Genomic DNA, 17242 nt, shown 5'->3' on the forward strand with positions numbered 1-17242 from the left:
AGTAAGGAATTTTTGTGAGCTTGTTCTCTTTAAAGGAGAAATTGCCCCTTTTTGTCATGTTAAACTTTAGTCTATTGTTCACATTAGGATACTGGGACCACTTTATGCCTTCTAATGTGGACTTGCTTACAGCTAAGAGTTCAGATGCGGAATGTTGAGTTTTATATACAGTATGTCAATTATTTTAGGGCTCTGTTTGGACTTTTTGCTGATACCTGAATTGGAGAAGACCTTACTTATTGGATTTGCCTATAGTTAAGAGATAGGTTATGGGATGAAGAGTTTTATGTCTGTTAAGTAAGAGGATGTGAAAAGATTATGAAATTGTTTATACTTGTAATGAGGGTGGAAAGTTGCTTTCCTAAGGTCGGTCGGTCGGTCTGTCTGTCTGTCTGTCTGTTTTTCTTATCCTTTACCATTGTAACTAACACTTTTAATTATCTATCTATCTATCTATCTATCTATCTATCTATCTATCTATCTATCTATCTATCTATCTTAATAAAAATAAAAGGTAACATAGTCCTAGTGGGAACCTTGTGACTTTTATATGTTACATATTGTATTACAGTACAGGTTTTCTTCAAAATCAGTTGTGCCAAAAGACCCTCTGCTATTTTTGTCATAAGAACATTAAAATTGATGGGCTGATTTAAAGGAATCAACTTTAGGTAATACTTTCTTTTACTTTTGCAGTTAAATGACCTGTGCAGATCATTTGAAAAGGCACTAAGCTGACCTCATGATAAGTACTGGGCTATTATCTGAGCTATCAGAAAATAAAATATAGTTATAAAAATGCTCACAAGACCATAAAATACCTATACATCCCTTTTCACACATTAATCAATGCTTTGGTTCCTGAACTAAGCTGCATCTGTGTCAGCCCTTCAAGGTAATCCAGATAGGAAACCAAAACCATAAGTACTAACACTACCGTTATTGTAAAATTACAGTAACAGAATCTCACAAGTCTGAAAGCACTTCTCCCCTCTCTTGTTCTACTTTTCAGAGAACTAGGGAGGGTCCCTTCTGAGACACCTTCTCCACCCCCATTCCTTCTGTGGGCTGAGATATCTCTTGTCTGGCCATTGTCTAGATTGTGGCTCATCCTCCTGTCTCCCAAGGTTATTCTCACAACCCATTACAATCAGTCCCTGAATTTATCACAATCACTGCCAGCAATGTTTTAAATTGTGCAAATCCGATAAAGTTTGCTGGACATTTCCCTGTACCTGTCTGCCTCTCTCTCTTTAATCTAGTACTATCAAATTCCTGCCAGATCAAGAACTGAGATTCCTCAAGAATTTCTTGTCTCATCTTTTGAAGTCTGTTTTGGTTGATCTATCTGATTGATGACAAGTGCCTATACAGTATACTCTAAATAGAGAACCTTTCTCTTAATGGGCTAGTCAGACCCTTGTACAAATTTTCATCATTAAGAATACTGCCTGACTGGACTTCTGTGAACTCATGCCTTTATATATTTAAGTTCTGTTTTTTAAAACAATTTCTTCAATCAGTGTCAGAGGTAGGACCCCAAATTTTAAGATAATTTATTTTAATGAGCTGTATCTGGCAACAAATATTATGGACACAAAATCTATATCAGAATGAAATAGAGATCTCCAATCTCAGCGTATCTGCTATACACAAAACAAGAAGCCTCCATATATGCTACCCAAGCTTAATTTCTGGCAGAATTCCAGTTTTTTTCTGGGTGTTTTTGTTCTTTTATTCCAGTTTCTTTCTGTATTCCATTAATTCTAGCAAGGCTAGATGTTTTGATTTTTCTTATTTTCTAGTTGACATTTTCTTTGACCAGTATCAACTTTTGCCCCTGAGATTGTCTGAAGCCAGTACATTTATATCATGCAGGCATTTCAGACTTGATGCTTAACACCAGATATCCCTTGCCAAAAACCACAATACAGCCTGACTTAAAGAAGTTGCAAGGTACTGCTGCAGCTGCCTTTGTTTTTGGTAAAGCTTCCAACCAATCTGTTAGGAATGTGGTGGCACCTTTTCCAGCTAACAAATTTTATTAGAAGGCGTGACCTTTCATAAGCTGCAGCTCATTTCATCAGATGCATAGAATGACAAAGATTTAAATTGGGGTGTGGGGGAGGAAAGGAGGGGGAAGGAAGACAGGTAATAATTTCTCATTATTCTCATATGATGGATTTCAAGTATCTTATTAATTAGCACTGTACCTTTCCCCTCACCTCACCCCAATAACAAAACTTAATAAATGGTACAGTATATATCATTTTGGTTGGGCACTGTTTTTTTAAAAACAGTTTTTAAAATCCTTTAACACCTGTCTTTTAATCCCTTGCCCAGTGAATTGTCATTCCAAACAAAAAGCAGTACTTCTGTTTATTTTTTTCTTCTTACCATAACAAAAGAAAACCCTTTCCAAAGAGATTGCCAGCCTTGAGGACATGATGGAACTGAAGTTTTTTGACTGTGGACTGCTATCATCATTGCAGGGCCTTCACACACAGTGCATCTACAAAGTGAGAGACAAATACATCAGATGAGAAAATGCTCATCAAGTAAAGGGAGAAACAAACTGAAGCGTACAAATGAATTTTTAGCATTTGGGAGTGCCTTCCCTGTTCTTTCTCCTACATATTTGCTCTCAATGATACTATTGGAAAACAGTCTATCTGGACTGTGGGCTTGAGAGCCTCTCCCTGCCACTCAAATACTCTTGCACTCTAAGCAGTGAGGTGAGAGTGAGGGGCAGAATGTCAGATCAGGCTGGAAGAAAAATGGAGATAAACCAAGTAGCCAGCAGAACACACAGAAATGGAATATTTTTTAAAAAACTGTATCTTTTCTATCTATATTAGATCTAACTTGAATTGACATTATTTTGTTTGGAATGTTCATTTCTTCTGAATTCCCTCTTTATTTGGCTTTTTCCAAAATCACTTATGCATCTTGATTTTGTTTTGGGAAACCCAAAGAGTATCTGTTTAATGTTTCTTATATAAAGGTATTTATCAAATAAGTATCTGTTTAGAAATTAGAAGGGGTAATCAAGTAGGAAAAATTACCTGCTAATATAGGGCTCTAAAGCTTTTCCAGAAATTGGTGCCATATCTGCAGGCATTGGTTCTTCTGTTGACAACCAATATGAATAATCATTGCGAGAAGCAAATCTGCAGACCCCGTTGGAATTACATAATAAAAAGGGCATAGTAGTAAATCTTGAAAGACAGCTGCCAGCTGTGCCTGGATGATTCAGAAGAGAAGTTCTGGTGAGGTCTATATAGTGTCCTATTTTGTTATAGGTATGCTTAATTTATAGCAGTGTTGTCCAAACTTGGCCACTTTAAGATGAGTGGACTTCAACTCCCAGAATTCCCCAGCCAGCGTTCCCCTCCCAGAGTTCCCCAGACAACACTGATTTATAGTATTGGTACTATAAATTGGTACTATAAATTTATAGTATTGGTACAGATAGCTCCATACACTGTAGGGAAATGCTGTAATAGAGACCACCCTGGAAAATACTAATCTGAGAGAACAAAGGAGTAGCAAAGGTTTTTAACAGGGAAGTAAAAGCTGTGGGAGGAGAAAATATTTTGGGGTTAATTCCCTTGGAATTAACCTTGTTCTGTGTAAAGCAATATTGAATATACAATTGGAAGATGTACATTAAAATAAAATAGCTAGAAAATCATGTAAATAAGTTAATGTTACATGTTTTTTTTCCTCAGTGTTTCCTCAGTGTTTCTGAAACAACTAGCTCATAGGGTTCTAAAATAGCACATAAAGAAATTAAAGAGTAATGCTTCTGCTGGCAGTTATTCCTGCCCAAAAACTCTCATGAAGAGAGTAAATTGCCAGAAATAGTTATTTGCTCTGGACTGTTCATATATGCATCTTCTATATCCTGAAAGGGTACTGTAGAGAAAAGATTCATCCTTAAGTTTCGGATATAGTCACAGTTGTCTGGGAATACACCTAATTAAAAATATATGTTTAGAATTGCCCTGTTAGATACGTTATCTGAGCCAGGATATGAGATGCTTGCTTTTGCATAGCAAACTTTATGCAATATCTTGTTAAGGAAAAAATAAATTGAAGTATAAAAGTACCGAGGTCTTGTCCATGTGCTTGTTCATTTCCTTGTACAAAAAGAAGAGAATAACCACCATAGATCTGAGTTGTCCCAGATGGACATGAAGGAATTTTTGTTGACTGGCTGTGCCGGGAAAAAAGGAAGCCTCTTTTCACTGGACTAGATATGCAGCTTCCTGGGAATCCAGGAATTCCCTTTATACCAGGCAGTCCAAGCAATCCAGGTAAACCTATACATAAATTAATTAAAAAATAACAATTAAAAATATTTGCAAATCTGTCCGCCTGCAAACTCGGTAAAATATACACATTATTTCCATGATCAGTGTAGTCAGGTACATGGCAATATCCAAATATTTTACTCCATTACCTGGACTAAGAAAAAGAGTGCATCTTGTAATACGTTCACAACTCCTTATTAGAGTACCTTTTTGCCCTTGAAATCCTTTTTCTCCTTTTGGTCCAGGTGGTCCAAATATACCTGGAATCCCAAGACGGCCTGACTGGCCCTTTATACCGGGAGATCCTGGATTGAACAATAGAAGAAAAATGTTAACTTATAGTATATTAAAAACAATACCTAAAAAGGAAGGGATCACTCTAGAGAAGACTTGAGGCAAACTCACTGCAAGGCAAGCCCCAAATAACTGCCAGTAATAACTAGCACTCTGCATTTCGCCCAGAAACAAACACACTCACGTGCAGGTGTTCTGTCTCTCTGAGTTCTTCTGAAGACCAACATAGCTCCTGAGTTCCCTAACACCTGAAATGTCCAAACCAGACAGAAAGGCAGCCCCAGCTAGAGCTCTAAGTAACCCTGGAGCAGTAATCACTACAACAGAGTGATTGTTGTAGATCAAACAGAGCAGGGTTTTTCAACCTTGGCAACTTGAAGAGGTCTGGACTTCAACTCCCAGAATCCCCAGCCATCATGTTGAAGTCCATACACCTTAAAGTTTCTGAGGTTGAGAAACACTGAAATAGAAGAAGGAAATGTGTACCTGGTTGCCCAGGTGACCCTTGGGGGCCTGGATCTCCTGGGCTTCCTGGGCTTCCTGGAGGTCCAGCAGGTCCTGGGCTTCCTGGGAAAGAAACTGCTTTCACCGATGGTCCAGGTTGGCCTAGTAATGAAGATCCAAGCAAATAATGGGTTGCTTGATTACTGATTTATAATTAAAATTATACAATTAATTGCCATTATTTAGAATTATAATTATTTATAAGCAAATCATATTAAAAATCCAAGACAATTAAGTAAACTAGATCATGTATATTTGCTACCAGGTAGTCCTCTTGGCCCTCCAGGACCTGCTATTCCGGTTGGTCCAGGTGGTCCTTGATTGCCCTTTTCTCCTGAAAGAAAGATCTATTATTAGACAGTAATTATAGGATTATGATGTCAAAGAATATTTGTGAATTCTATAAAGCTCACATAACTATTGTATGCATGCCCCAATTTACTATTTTATATCATTTCAATAGTGCAGAGTTTTTTGGGGGAGCAGTTGCTTGTTTTTGGTAGTATAATAGGATCTATTCTCAAAGAAATATGCATAAGGATGCACATTCAGTACAAATATTGTTCTCCCCAAATTTCTAAGTTGGCCAATTATTGCATCCTTTTGTCTTGTTGGTACAATTTGAACATATGAAGTAGGTGAAGGTCCCAACGCTAAATGGCTATGAAATGCTTGGCTTAGAGAAAATATGTACCCTCCAAATGTTTCCAAAGTTTTCACAAGTGTATTTTGAACAATTGTTCTTCCCCTTAAGCTGAAATTAGAAGGGTCATGTTTATATTATATACAGTATGTTGCACTCTTTTGTACAGTAAAACCTGAGACCTAATTAATATATCAGTTACCACTTGTCATCCATCATTTGGCTAAGTGGAATTTGTCATATCAGATGCAGTATACAGGATTTTCAAAAAATCCAACTGATATGAGAGATTGATAGGTTAAAGATATACACATTCTTGTTCATACTGCCAGGAAAGTGGGCTATTCTTACATTTTATGAACAGTCCTTTAAAAAGGCAAACATTATAACCTACAACTATCTCTTCTTCAGTAACTGCGTGCGGAGCTGCCCAAATTCAACGTGCCTGCAATGAGAGCTTTGCAGTTGCACTGAGCTACACAGGAACCAAAACAACTTTAGACGATATAAATAAACATTTATAAAATATAGTAAAATATCATTGTGAACAAGATGAAGGGCAAAGGCAAGAAAAAAATAAGTGAAAATCAGTGCAGATGACTTTTAATCAATGTAGTTGTAATAAGCTATCCATAGCCTGTTTTACCTAAATGCAAAGCTGCACAATTCTGCATTAGCTGTAGTGTTAGGGCAGTCATAAATCCAAAATGAAGTACATTTGGATATAATTGTTGTTATGCATTTAAGACCTTCAGAAGAAAACAATTTATCAATAGGACAAGCGCTCCATAGAATACATTTGTATTTCAAGGAGGGAAAGAATAGCTTGATAAAATGTTATTGTTTGTTATTGTGATTTATGTTATATAGTTTTTATTGGATTAAATTTCCCTGGATCAGTATTTAACAGTAGCTCTGAGAAAGGTCAAGGTTAAGGATAAATCTGACTCAGGAGGGAAGGTTGCTTAGTTAAACCTGGGAGTATAGCTTAAGCTCACCTTGATAACTTTATCATCGATCTAAAATGAAGCTTTGAACTATTTATTACATGTATAGCACTGCTATATGCTTTATTCCAGAAATTTGGCTTTATTCTCCTGAAACCTCTTAGATTTTAGCAAAGCCATATCTTTTATCTTATCAACTATACTTTTTTGGAACTTTCTATTTAAAGGCCAACCCTGTCAAGGAAGTAAGCTTATAGCAAGGATAAAGGATAAGCACACAAAGTAAGAACCTTTGGACTTCACCCAAGACAGAAACGGGCCAATTCTGCACTGCAGTTTTCCTAACTGGAGCCAATCCTCCATGGTCGAATGGACTCCTTGAGTACACCGTCAGAGGAGATCACTGATTGAAAATCTCTGTGGCAACTAGCAAGAATATACAACCTGTTTTGACTCTTTTTGAAATATACCTCAATCTTTTTCTTTCTAGAATCAAATAAAATTTGATTATTTGTTCATACTTAGTGTAGGTCTCTTTCTAGGTTCAACATCTGAATTCAGATTTAAGGCTTTTTGCCTGCTGATTCCTGCTTTATAAGTTGTGCAAAACATAATCCAACTTGATTTCAGAGATAACAAGGACAAATACCTTTTCATGTCATCTCTTGTGGCATGCAGGCAGTGACAACAATAAGGAGGTGGAGTTTGTCTTGCTTTCTTGTTCATTTTTGAGATTTGGGCTTGGGGAAATGGCAAGGAAACAGACAAGTTGCTCTCTATACCTTGGAGTCAATTTCGTAAAATCCTTGCAAGAAATCACAGCTCCAGAGCTGCATTAATCCAAGCCCCTATAGATCATCCTGGAAAAAGTCTTTGTTGTTGCTAAGAGCTGGAACTAAGCTGACAACACTCAAACAATCAATCCAGCATAGGAAGTTCTCTATCTACAGTATCCAATTTATAATTCATTCATGATACGTGATATATAAATGATGCAATATGGCATTTTAGAAGTAGAGAAAATAGGCAAATACCTTTTATTCCTGGTAATCCTGGGAAGCCAGGCTCACCATGAGGGCCCTGAGAGCTGGGGATTCCTTCCATTCCCTATAAGTCAGGGGGGAAATCATCTTTTAACAGTTTTAAGCTGTTTTCAACAGATTTTGTGAGTAGGGTAGAAAGAGAATGGACATCAATGTTAAGGGGAAACAATCTCAAGCAAACAGAAGCATTGGCAATGAAGAATTGGAGAAGATAAACACTTATCAATCCCACATGATACGGTCCTCATAAGTTCTGGCCTTACATTTCTATTTTCTCATTAAAAATAAAAGTAGCACTGGAACCAGTTCTTTGCCAAGGTAACTTTTATCTCTAATTTCAGTATAGGTATCTTCCTGTACAGGCACTCCCTGTATTCTTAACAATTTCAAATTATTTGAGAATATGCTCTCTCTACTAATTATTTATTAAGGCAAATTATCCCAACAGAATCAAACTTAACATTGAATTAGTGAGGAGAGAGATTTTTAAATGAGCACAAGTTTTGAGGACTAGACATAATGCAAGGAATAACTCCTTGTTCTTGATAGTAAGTACCTTAAGCTATGTCTGTGCATGTACCTATACATACATATATGAGCATATTAAAGCATGTGAGCTCCCTTAATTCTATCCTTAATAATTATCCCACAACAGTTCCACCATTAATACTTATTTCACAACATTTCTAATGCTCATTGTTCTTCCTGGATGAATTGTCTGTCCAACAACAGCAATGGAAAGCACCCACATTTTTCAGCTGTTTTGTATAAAGCAGCTAGTCCAGAACCCAGATGTGGGCAACCTGCTGTCCTAAGGTCACATGTGGTCCTTAGTATAATTTAATGCATTCCTTGCTCATTTTTAAAAGACCTTTGTAATTAAGGCAAACTTTGGCAGGAGCTATTAGTCATTGCTGAAGGGTTGCAATAAGAGAGAAAATACAGGCATAGCTAAGTTCCACTTATTACTGACATACAATCTTCCAGATGTTATTCCCAGAAGAATGAGGCCCTCAACAGAAGAAAAGTTGCCCGTATCCTAAACACTCCACTCATAAGTCAATTAACGTAGACTGAAAACTCTTTCTGCATTTGCTCTGAGCCTCCCTGCTCCCCATGCCTTAACAGGAACTAGGTCCTAACTACAGCAGAAATGAAATAGTTTATTTCATCCATGAGTGAAACAGCAAAAGAATTCTTATGACATTTCACCAGTCTAGTGACACCCACTAATACGCCCACTAATTCTGCATTGATAGCTGTAAAAGTGAAACACAGTATACCTTCCAGCTCTTCTGATCACTGTTAAAAACTGTTCAGTTTTAATTGTACAGTGGTACCTCGGGTTACGAATTTAATCCGTTCCGTGACTCTGGTCGCAACCCGATTTGTTCGCAACCCGAAGCAAATTTTCCCATAAGGTTCAATGTAATTACCGTTAATCCATTCCGGTGTCCGCGGACCATGCGTCAAGGGCGGAAAAACGGCCATGGACCACGCAGCAGGGCAGAAAAACAGCCACGGACCGCGCGGCAGGGCGGAAAAACGGTCGCGGACCATACAGCAGGGCGGAAAAACGGCCACGGACTGCGCAGCAGGGCGGAAAAACGGCCGCAGACCACGTGGCACGGGCAGAAAAATGGCCGCGGACCATGTGGCACGGGTGGAAAATGGCCGCGGACCACATGGCACGGGCAGAAAAATGGCCGCGGACCATGTGGCACGGGCGGAAAATGGCCGCAGACCACGTGTCATGGCGGAAAATGGCTGCGGATCCAGTTCGTACCCCGAGGCGGAGTTCGCAAACCGAGGTAAATTTTTGCTGCCGGAGCTGGTCGCAACCCGAAAAGTTCGTAAGCAGAGGCGTTCGTAACCCAAGGTACCACTGTACTGGCAAAATGTGATAGCTTTTCTCCTAAATAATTTTGCATTCCAAGTCTAAAATATAATATCAATGAATGACTAATAAAGGATATTTATTTAACTTACTGCCACACCAGGTAGACCAACATCACCTTTCATTCCTGGTGGGCCTGGAAATCCATCTGTTCCTCGAACACCTTTGTTTCCTTTAATGCCATAGCTTGGGACTCCAGCAGGTCCTGGGGTACCAGGAACACCTATATTTCAAGGGGAAAGTACATGCATTTGGAAATAGTATATTAACCAAGAATTGTATAGAATTATATGCATATATCTGTTTTTATCTATTATATCTCCTTAATAAATTGCAATGTATGTATGTGATTTTTCACTTTAGATCTGCAAAGATCCAAAGCCAAAGGCTTTCTGGTATAATACAATCTTGTGGAATATTAATAAGGTAGGGGTTGCATATACCTCAAGGGGAGAGAGTTCCTTAAACTGAAGAATGTCACAGAGAAGACGTCATCTGAACAATAGCCCACAACCCTCAAAAATTATAAGAAGTCATAGTGTCTAACTTGGAAGGCTTTAACAGTGGATTGGATAAGTTAATAGAGGTCCATCAAGGGCTATTAGTCTTGAAGACTCAGTGTTGCTTCCAGGTTGGATGCAGCATGCCTCCAAATATCATTTGCAGGAAAAAAAATGGGAGAGAAGTACCTCTCCACCTCCTGCTTGTAATCAGCCCAGAGGCAACTCTGTGGCCACTATGCAGAACAAAATGGTAGACTAAGATGGGCTTTGGTCTGATCTATCAAGGCTATTCTTATGTTTTTATATTAAATGCAGAGATGATTGGGCAGTTGGTACATATGCTCTTAAATGTCTCTTCCATGGAAGAGAGTCCACCTGACTTCTCAGCTGTAAAGCAGAGCTGATGAATGAAGGTGGAAAAATAACTAAAATGAAAGTAGGGAAAGATTCATGATGAATCTGGTCTGGCATAAGAATTGAAGAATTGAAACTATTTTGTAGTAATGAGAGTTGCAGCAAAACAACCCTTCCCCCTCAACATTATATAACTTTATATCTCCATGTTGGTTTTGAGAGGAATACTTTTAAATAGTTCAGGACCTTCTGAAATCTTACCCATCATGAGAAGGAGCCTTTGCTAACATCCTGCCATATGTTTTCTAGAGGTAAAATTGTTTCTATCTGCCACAATCTAGATATTGCAATTGATGCAGAATATCCAAAGAAGTGTTCAAAGCATATCTGGTTCAATTTTATTAAATAATATTTCTTATTAAGATCTGAAGACAAGGACAATATGCTGGGCTTAGTGTGGCCAATCACATATATACACAACACTTGATCTAGGAGAGAAGTATCTGGTTAAGAGACCTTAAATGCCTCTTTTAAAGTTCCAGCTACCTTAAAGAAAACAATGGAATGTTTGTTCCTAAAGAAACCTAGAAATGTTTGAGCTGGTATCTCACATTTTATAACTAGGCAAGGCATTCAAATGGGCAAATTAACTCCAAGTACTCAGATTTTCTCAGTTCATTTCAATTAGGTTGCAGATCTATTTTTGTTCTGATTATAGATTAAAGAAATTAACATACTAAGACCACAGTCCTGTGCACACTTAACTGGGTATGAGTCACTGAACTCAAAGAGATTTACTTCTGAGTAGAAATGCTCACATGTCTAAGTAGAAACATATAGGATTAGGTTGATAAAATATATTAAGACATTTCCAGCTTTCCTAAGCAGGTATAATGGTTGCAGCTGCTGTATAATAACTGCTTCTTACCTGGTTTTCCATCTGGGCCAGGAGGACCTCTGCTTCCTTTGGGGCTAAGTATTCTTCCTGGTTTTCCTGGAAGTCCTGGTTGTCCAGGTAAACCAGGAGATCCACTATGTCCTTGGTCTCCCATAACACCTTTAACACCTTGTGGTCCTGGAAAACCAGCTTCTCCCCTATCTCCTTTGATACCTTTGGAATGAATATTTTAAACAAAGTTAAGAACATGTTGGTCATTATATTTTTAAAGGTACTATGATATTGTTTCAGAAATTCATAAAACAAAATGTATGACTATTATACTTGACTTGAAAATGGAGATCCTAAGCTAGTGATGTCAAGAAATATAGAGTTGTATCCATCGTTACTGCTCCCCTCACAGGTGAGTTCCACTAAGGAAAGCTCTTTTCCATGAATGTAGTTTATTTTCCATAAATATACTTTCTGGGACTGCAATCTATTTTCCACTTAAATAATGGAATTATAACGTTGGGTATATAACCCACTATGGATCATATGTTATGAGTTAGAAGTTACTCTATTTAAAAGAATCACTGTTAATGTTACTGCATTTCTAATCAGATAATGTGATGACCCATCAGCCAGGAGTAGACAACCCAGGGATCCTGAAGCATTTATATTTGCCTTCTCCACCCTGCCTCTTCCAAGGATAACCTGCAGTGAACAGTAAGCCCTAATATAGACATAATAAAATTAAACTACCAACCCCATTAAAAGAAAACATAGGCAAAAGGCTAACCCCAGCTGCATCCATGTGTGTGATACATCCCTAAGCATCCTGTGTTAGCATCCTGTCTGCCGTCTTTAGGAACTCAGGAAATCCTCAGTTGTGGTCCTCTGCTACCAAAAACGCTGTTTATACCAACCCTCTCTCATCTCATAAGAATAATTATGCCTTTCAGAAGAATGGAAGGTGTAGCTCAGAAGCAGCATTTCTCTTTATTTTTGTAGTATCCACCCAATTATTGGCCACAATATAACAAAAGTGTTTATAAAATGTTTGCAAATAATAAACAATTGTTCAGCTTTTTGATCTGGATTTTTTTGTTACAGAACTTGAAGAGATTTTATTATGCAACTAGATTTCAGTTAACCTTAGTGGGACTGGAAATCCAGGTGGTGAAAAAGAAAAGCATGTTCTTGTCACAGGAAAAATATATCGTATTACAGTCTTGACTGTGGCAATAATATATGGTGTGGAAGATTTTTCAATTTCTATACTATGAATTAACAAGTCATCTGCCAGCATAAGGAAAAAACACATCAATAAAGTATAATTTTACCTTTAGGTCCAGGAAGTCCTTGAGGACCAGGAATTTGTTGTCCTGGGGATCCTACATGATGATAATGTGTTTTATATTTCAAAAGTAAATTAAAGTTGAAAAGCCACTATATTACAATTATATTAATAAGAAATATAGCTGAATGTTATACTGAAAATTCATGTTCCAGAGACTCATAAACAAAATCCATTTTTCTATAAACTTATTCAATAATGTTCTTTATTTCTATTATAATAAATTTATTTAGCAAACCAGTTATTTGCTTAAATTGTTCCAACATGGCTGATACATATTCTGATTTCCAGATTGCTGCAAAGTACTTCCAAGTTGCTATTAATAAACATATTACTGGTTCAAATTCTTGTTCTAAGAAGAATTTGAAATACTGTACATTTTAAAAGTATAGCATTAAGAATAAATGAAATCCCATACCTATTTATTATGTTCCTTATCATCTCTGCAATATGTTCAAATAACAGGAAATAGCCAAAATACTTGAAACAGTTTTGCATCCAGCATCTGACATTATGTCAGCCATCCCAGGTAAACCAGACAGGAGACATGACCAGATGAGCTAATTCTACTTTATTGTAAGGCTACATTAACAGAATTTTGCAAGTCTGAAATTTCAAATCTCCCGCCGCCTCCTTTACAGCCCAAGAAATTAGGGAGGGTCTCTTCTGAGCCTCTTGCTCCATCCACTATGCAGCTGTAGGCTATGCTCCCTCTTATCAGACCATTCCCTTTCTTCGCCCGGTCTCCCAAGGTCATTCCCACATACCATTACAGGAAGAGGATCAGGCTCCCTATCCACAACCTCTAGAGTTGTCCCAGAAGGATACCATTTCCCACATACCATTACACATCAACAACAATCAATTCAAATAATGTCCAATATAAAAACTAAGTGGTTAAAAATTAGCAAGGTACAACTTGTAGCAATTCTTTTTAAATAGTATTCTTAAAGGCTAAGCAGCTAAGCTAAATTTTAAGCACTTTTCAGCAACACAATAATTTTGGCAGGACGTTACAGCCCCAAAATATTCACAAATTTTGTGACAGTATGAAAAAGATTGCAACACAATACAAACCTTGTTCTCCTGTTTCTCCTGGGGGGCCATGAGTACCCTCATGTCCTTGATCACCGTTTTCACCAACTGATCCATTTTCACCAGGCAATCCAACTGAACCTGAGGATAATAAATTTTAAAGAGGTACTTATTTTTATATGCATCTCTGAAAATGAAAAAGAAAATGTTTAATATCATGGCCACAAAAATAATGCAGTTTTAATAATAAGTGGTTTGCTAAACAAAATGAATACATTTTTAGAGATGTCAGAATGCTAATAATTGCAAATCAAATTTTGTGTGTCCTTGAAAAGCTGTAGAAAAAGGTCTATTGCACTTCCTTGTAGAATACTGGTTGATAATGTCTATAAACTCTGAATTATCAGGTAGGATAAGTATATCAAGTTGACTACCTTCCAGGTGTACTTCAGCATAGATATACGAATATCTGGACTGCAAGCACTATCACATCAGTATCATGTGTGGCTTTCAGGACAATACTAATCTTAGTAAACATTTAGAACAGCTCCTTTCCAAACAACAAACTGTGCTGCTTTCATTGTTGAACTAGGTTGTGTCCTTCTATGAAAATCACTCTAGTGGGATGGGATGGGATGGGAAACTTATGGCCTTGAGGCCATATGCAACCCTCCTTCTGGCTCCTTATAGCCCTCAGTGTAATTTCAAAAGCCCCCTGGAAACAATTAATTTAGATTTCTGATCTACTGCTTCTGTGTTATTCTGCTACATGCAGAGGAAATGAGAGAAAGAGGTGATGTAAAAATAAAGAGAAAAGAGAGAAAAAAGGAGAAAAAAGAGGCTGGCACAGATAGAATTAATAGCACCATGAAATTTTTGCTCTAACTCCACCCAGTGTTTCAGATTCACCTACTATTGGGATTTCCCCACATATTATTCCCATGGAATGTAGCTTTCTACAAATGGACTGCTGTTGTAGTCTTTGCTAACTAATAATGATCATATTGCTCTCATGTTTTCTATTCACTGATAAAACACGAAGATGTCATTTTCTCTGGTAGTATCTGAACTATATCTAGAGGGTAAAAAAAAGAAGAGCAGCACATAGATCTGGTCAGGAGTTCCACCCAGTGTCCAGTCAGTTATGTCATATCCACTAACAAAAGATGCCATTCCTACTAATGAGCATGATATCAAACTACAGAAGACAATATAGAAATCTGGCCTTTCAGCTAAAAAGCAGTATGCCACATGCTCAACAGACCACCTCATTTTACTGCTTCTATAGATTGCAAAGCTCTGTGTGCGTGCATGTATGCAACATAATATATGGCAGATGGATTGCAGTTTGATTATGGTCATAAGCCACTTGTACTGCTCAACTGTATTGTGCATGAGAAACATTTCCATTTCAGATAAAATGAAAGAGTCTGGAAGAAATAAAATAGGTTCTTAGGCTCTCATGTGCTCTATTCAGATAGATAAAACTCTCCCAGTGAAAAATAAAAAAAAAAAATTTTCAACAGTGAAAAAAATGGGGAAGGTTCAGGAAAGGAACAGTATCTAAGAATTTACAGACCTGGAGATCCTCTAACACCATTTTGTCCTGGTAGTCCTTTGCTACCTTTAATACCTTTACTGCCTGCAGGTCCTGGTTGTCCTATAAATACAAGATAACACATTGACAGGACTTTTAAAAGACCATCTATAAATGTTTCCTTTGTATGCACCTAACACAAATTATTAACTGAGCAAGCAAAGTGGATCCATTTTTTTTTTTTACTTCATTGAATATAACTATGTATGTGTTCTCCACATTGCTTAAGGTAGCACAGACTATTTAAAAAATGCACTACTTTATGGCCTCATCCAAACACTCTCTTTGTCCTGGCACTGAGATGGCCTGCTAATAATTTTTGAGGCCCTGTCCTCACAATGGAGCTTTCCTCTCAGTGCTAGCTTTCCAAATAAGCAAGCAGAAGCCAAATCAAAGTGGTGTTTTCCATCAGAAAACAAGATGCAAACTCCTACGAGGCTGGTGATCTGCAGATTCAGCCCACTGCAGGACCACCCTGTCCATACAGATGTGAAGCTGTGTGCCTTCACGGTCATTTCTGTTTTGACTGTCAGAAAGAGTAGAACCTCCCCAGCAACTTACTTTTTCTTTTTGTCTTATTTTTAGACTCAGGTAGGAATAGTGATCTTGTGGAAAGTGTTTCATGATGCTACTGTTTCTAACAGAACTTCAGTTCCCATCTCCATAGATTTTTTCCCCTCTCCAGCAAGTGCTGAGGCTTGCTAGAGACAGGAAAAGATGATAAAGAGAAACATTTCATCACTTTTTCTCCTCTCCAGCAGAGGCTTGCTAGAGATGAAAGAAACTTATGGATTCTTCACCCTCCCTGCTCCTCTTCCTTTCACTGCACCTGCCCTTACTTCATGCTTTCCTCCCAGCAGCCTCTGATTACCATCGTAACCACTCCTCTCCTATGAGGGAAGCAACTTTCTTGGTGTATTTTGGAGTCATGGCAAGAACACCACCACATGGTAGTGGCTTTTGAAGCACTGTGCTTTCTTCATGTCTTGCAGATGGGTGGAAAATCCCTATATCTCTTATGGTAGTCATCTCCAACCTGGTGTCCTACTGCTAGGTAAGGACATTAGCTGTCAGATTTCTCAGCCAATAACTATTGGAAAGTCAAGAACTGGGAAAGGCCAACTTCTACAAGTTTTTTTCTCCTATCCTTCTGATTGGGTATTAAGTTGAGCAACAAACTACAGTAAATGAGAAATTATTACTTAGAGCAGCCCCATAGTATAAATGATATGTGAATCACTGGTGTTTTCAAGAAGCTAGGATCAAGGAATATAATTTAAAATAAGATCATTTAAGTATTTCCAGACAGAGAATGAGTATACAATAAGGGGTTCCTAATGATCCCATAATGAGTACTATTATTTATTTGAAACAGCAGGCTATGAGCAAGCAGAAACAGTGTAAAGTTGTGTCCATATTGCCCACAGGACAAGATCTTCATATGAGGTGATATTGTTCTACATAAGAATACTAGCTGCTCCTTAGGTATAGTTTTAAAGCTCTCAGAAGTCTCTTATATTTTAATGCTTTGTTTGGTGCCTAAATTGAGTATGGGCTACAGGTGCTACCCCCATCTTTCCTTTGTACTCCTCAGAGTTTAATGTAATCTACAGTCCACACATCTAGCCTCTCTTTTATGTGATTTGGCCCCACTCACTTTATGACCCTCAACCCACCAACACTTTAATTGTGGCCTTTGGCCTAAAAAATGTTGCCCCCCCCCCAATAATTCTACTTCACCTGGAATTCCTGGTAAACCAGTATCCCCTCTGTTTCCAGGTGGTCCAGGTTCTCCGATAAGACCTGGCTGGCCTGGTGATCCACTTGCCCCTTTTCTTCCCCTCTCTCCAAGGAGACCTGGATTACCCTAGC

The 17242-nt window shown here is 37.9% G+C and overlaps 1 protein-coding gene across 1 annotated transcript in view; it reads right to left on the reverse strand.

Annotated features, from left to right (window-relative positions):
* COL4A3 (collagen type IV alpha 3 chain) overlaps positions 1–17242 on the reverse strand; it is a 77058-nt gene that overhangs the window by 1950 nt on the left and 57866 nt on the right. The window contains exons 38-50 of the mRNA XM_025165344.2: positions 17111–17237; positions 15353–15433; positions 13816–13914; positions 12725–12775; positions 11430–11612; positions 9737–9867; positions 7739–7811; positions 5377–5448; positions 5097–5216; positions 4523–4621; positions 4113–4325; positions 3066–3243; positions 2398–2512 (exon numbers count right to left, since the gene is read on the reverse strand). Coding sequence (XP_025021112.2) covers positions 2398–2512; positions 3066–3243; positions 4113–4325; positions 4523–4621; positions 5097–5216; positions 5377–5448; positions 7739–7811; positions 9737–9867; positions 11430–11612; positions 12725–12775; positions 13816–13914; positions 15353–15433; positions 17111–17237 — 1542 coding nt within the window. The remainder of the gene's footprint in view (positions 1–2397; positions 2513–3065; positions 3244–4112; positions 4326–4522; positions 4622–5096; positions 5217–5376; positions 5449–7738; positions 7812–9736; positions 9868–11429; positions 11613–12724; positions 12776–13815; positions 13915–15352; positions 15434–17110; positions 17238–17242) is intronic.

This window comes from Python bivittatus, unplaced genomic scaffold (genome assembly GCF_059951505.1).
Source record: "Python bivittatus isolate LINGU-HERP-01145 unplaced genomic scaffold, Pbiv_v1 ctg000980_np1212, whole genome shotgun sequence".
Taxonomy (NCBI): domain Eukaryota; kingdom Metazoa; phylum Chordata; class Lepidosauria; order Squamata; family Pythonidae; genus Python; species Python bivittatus.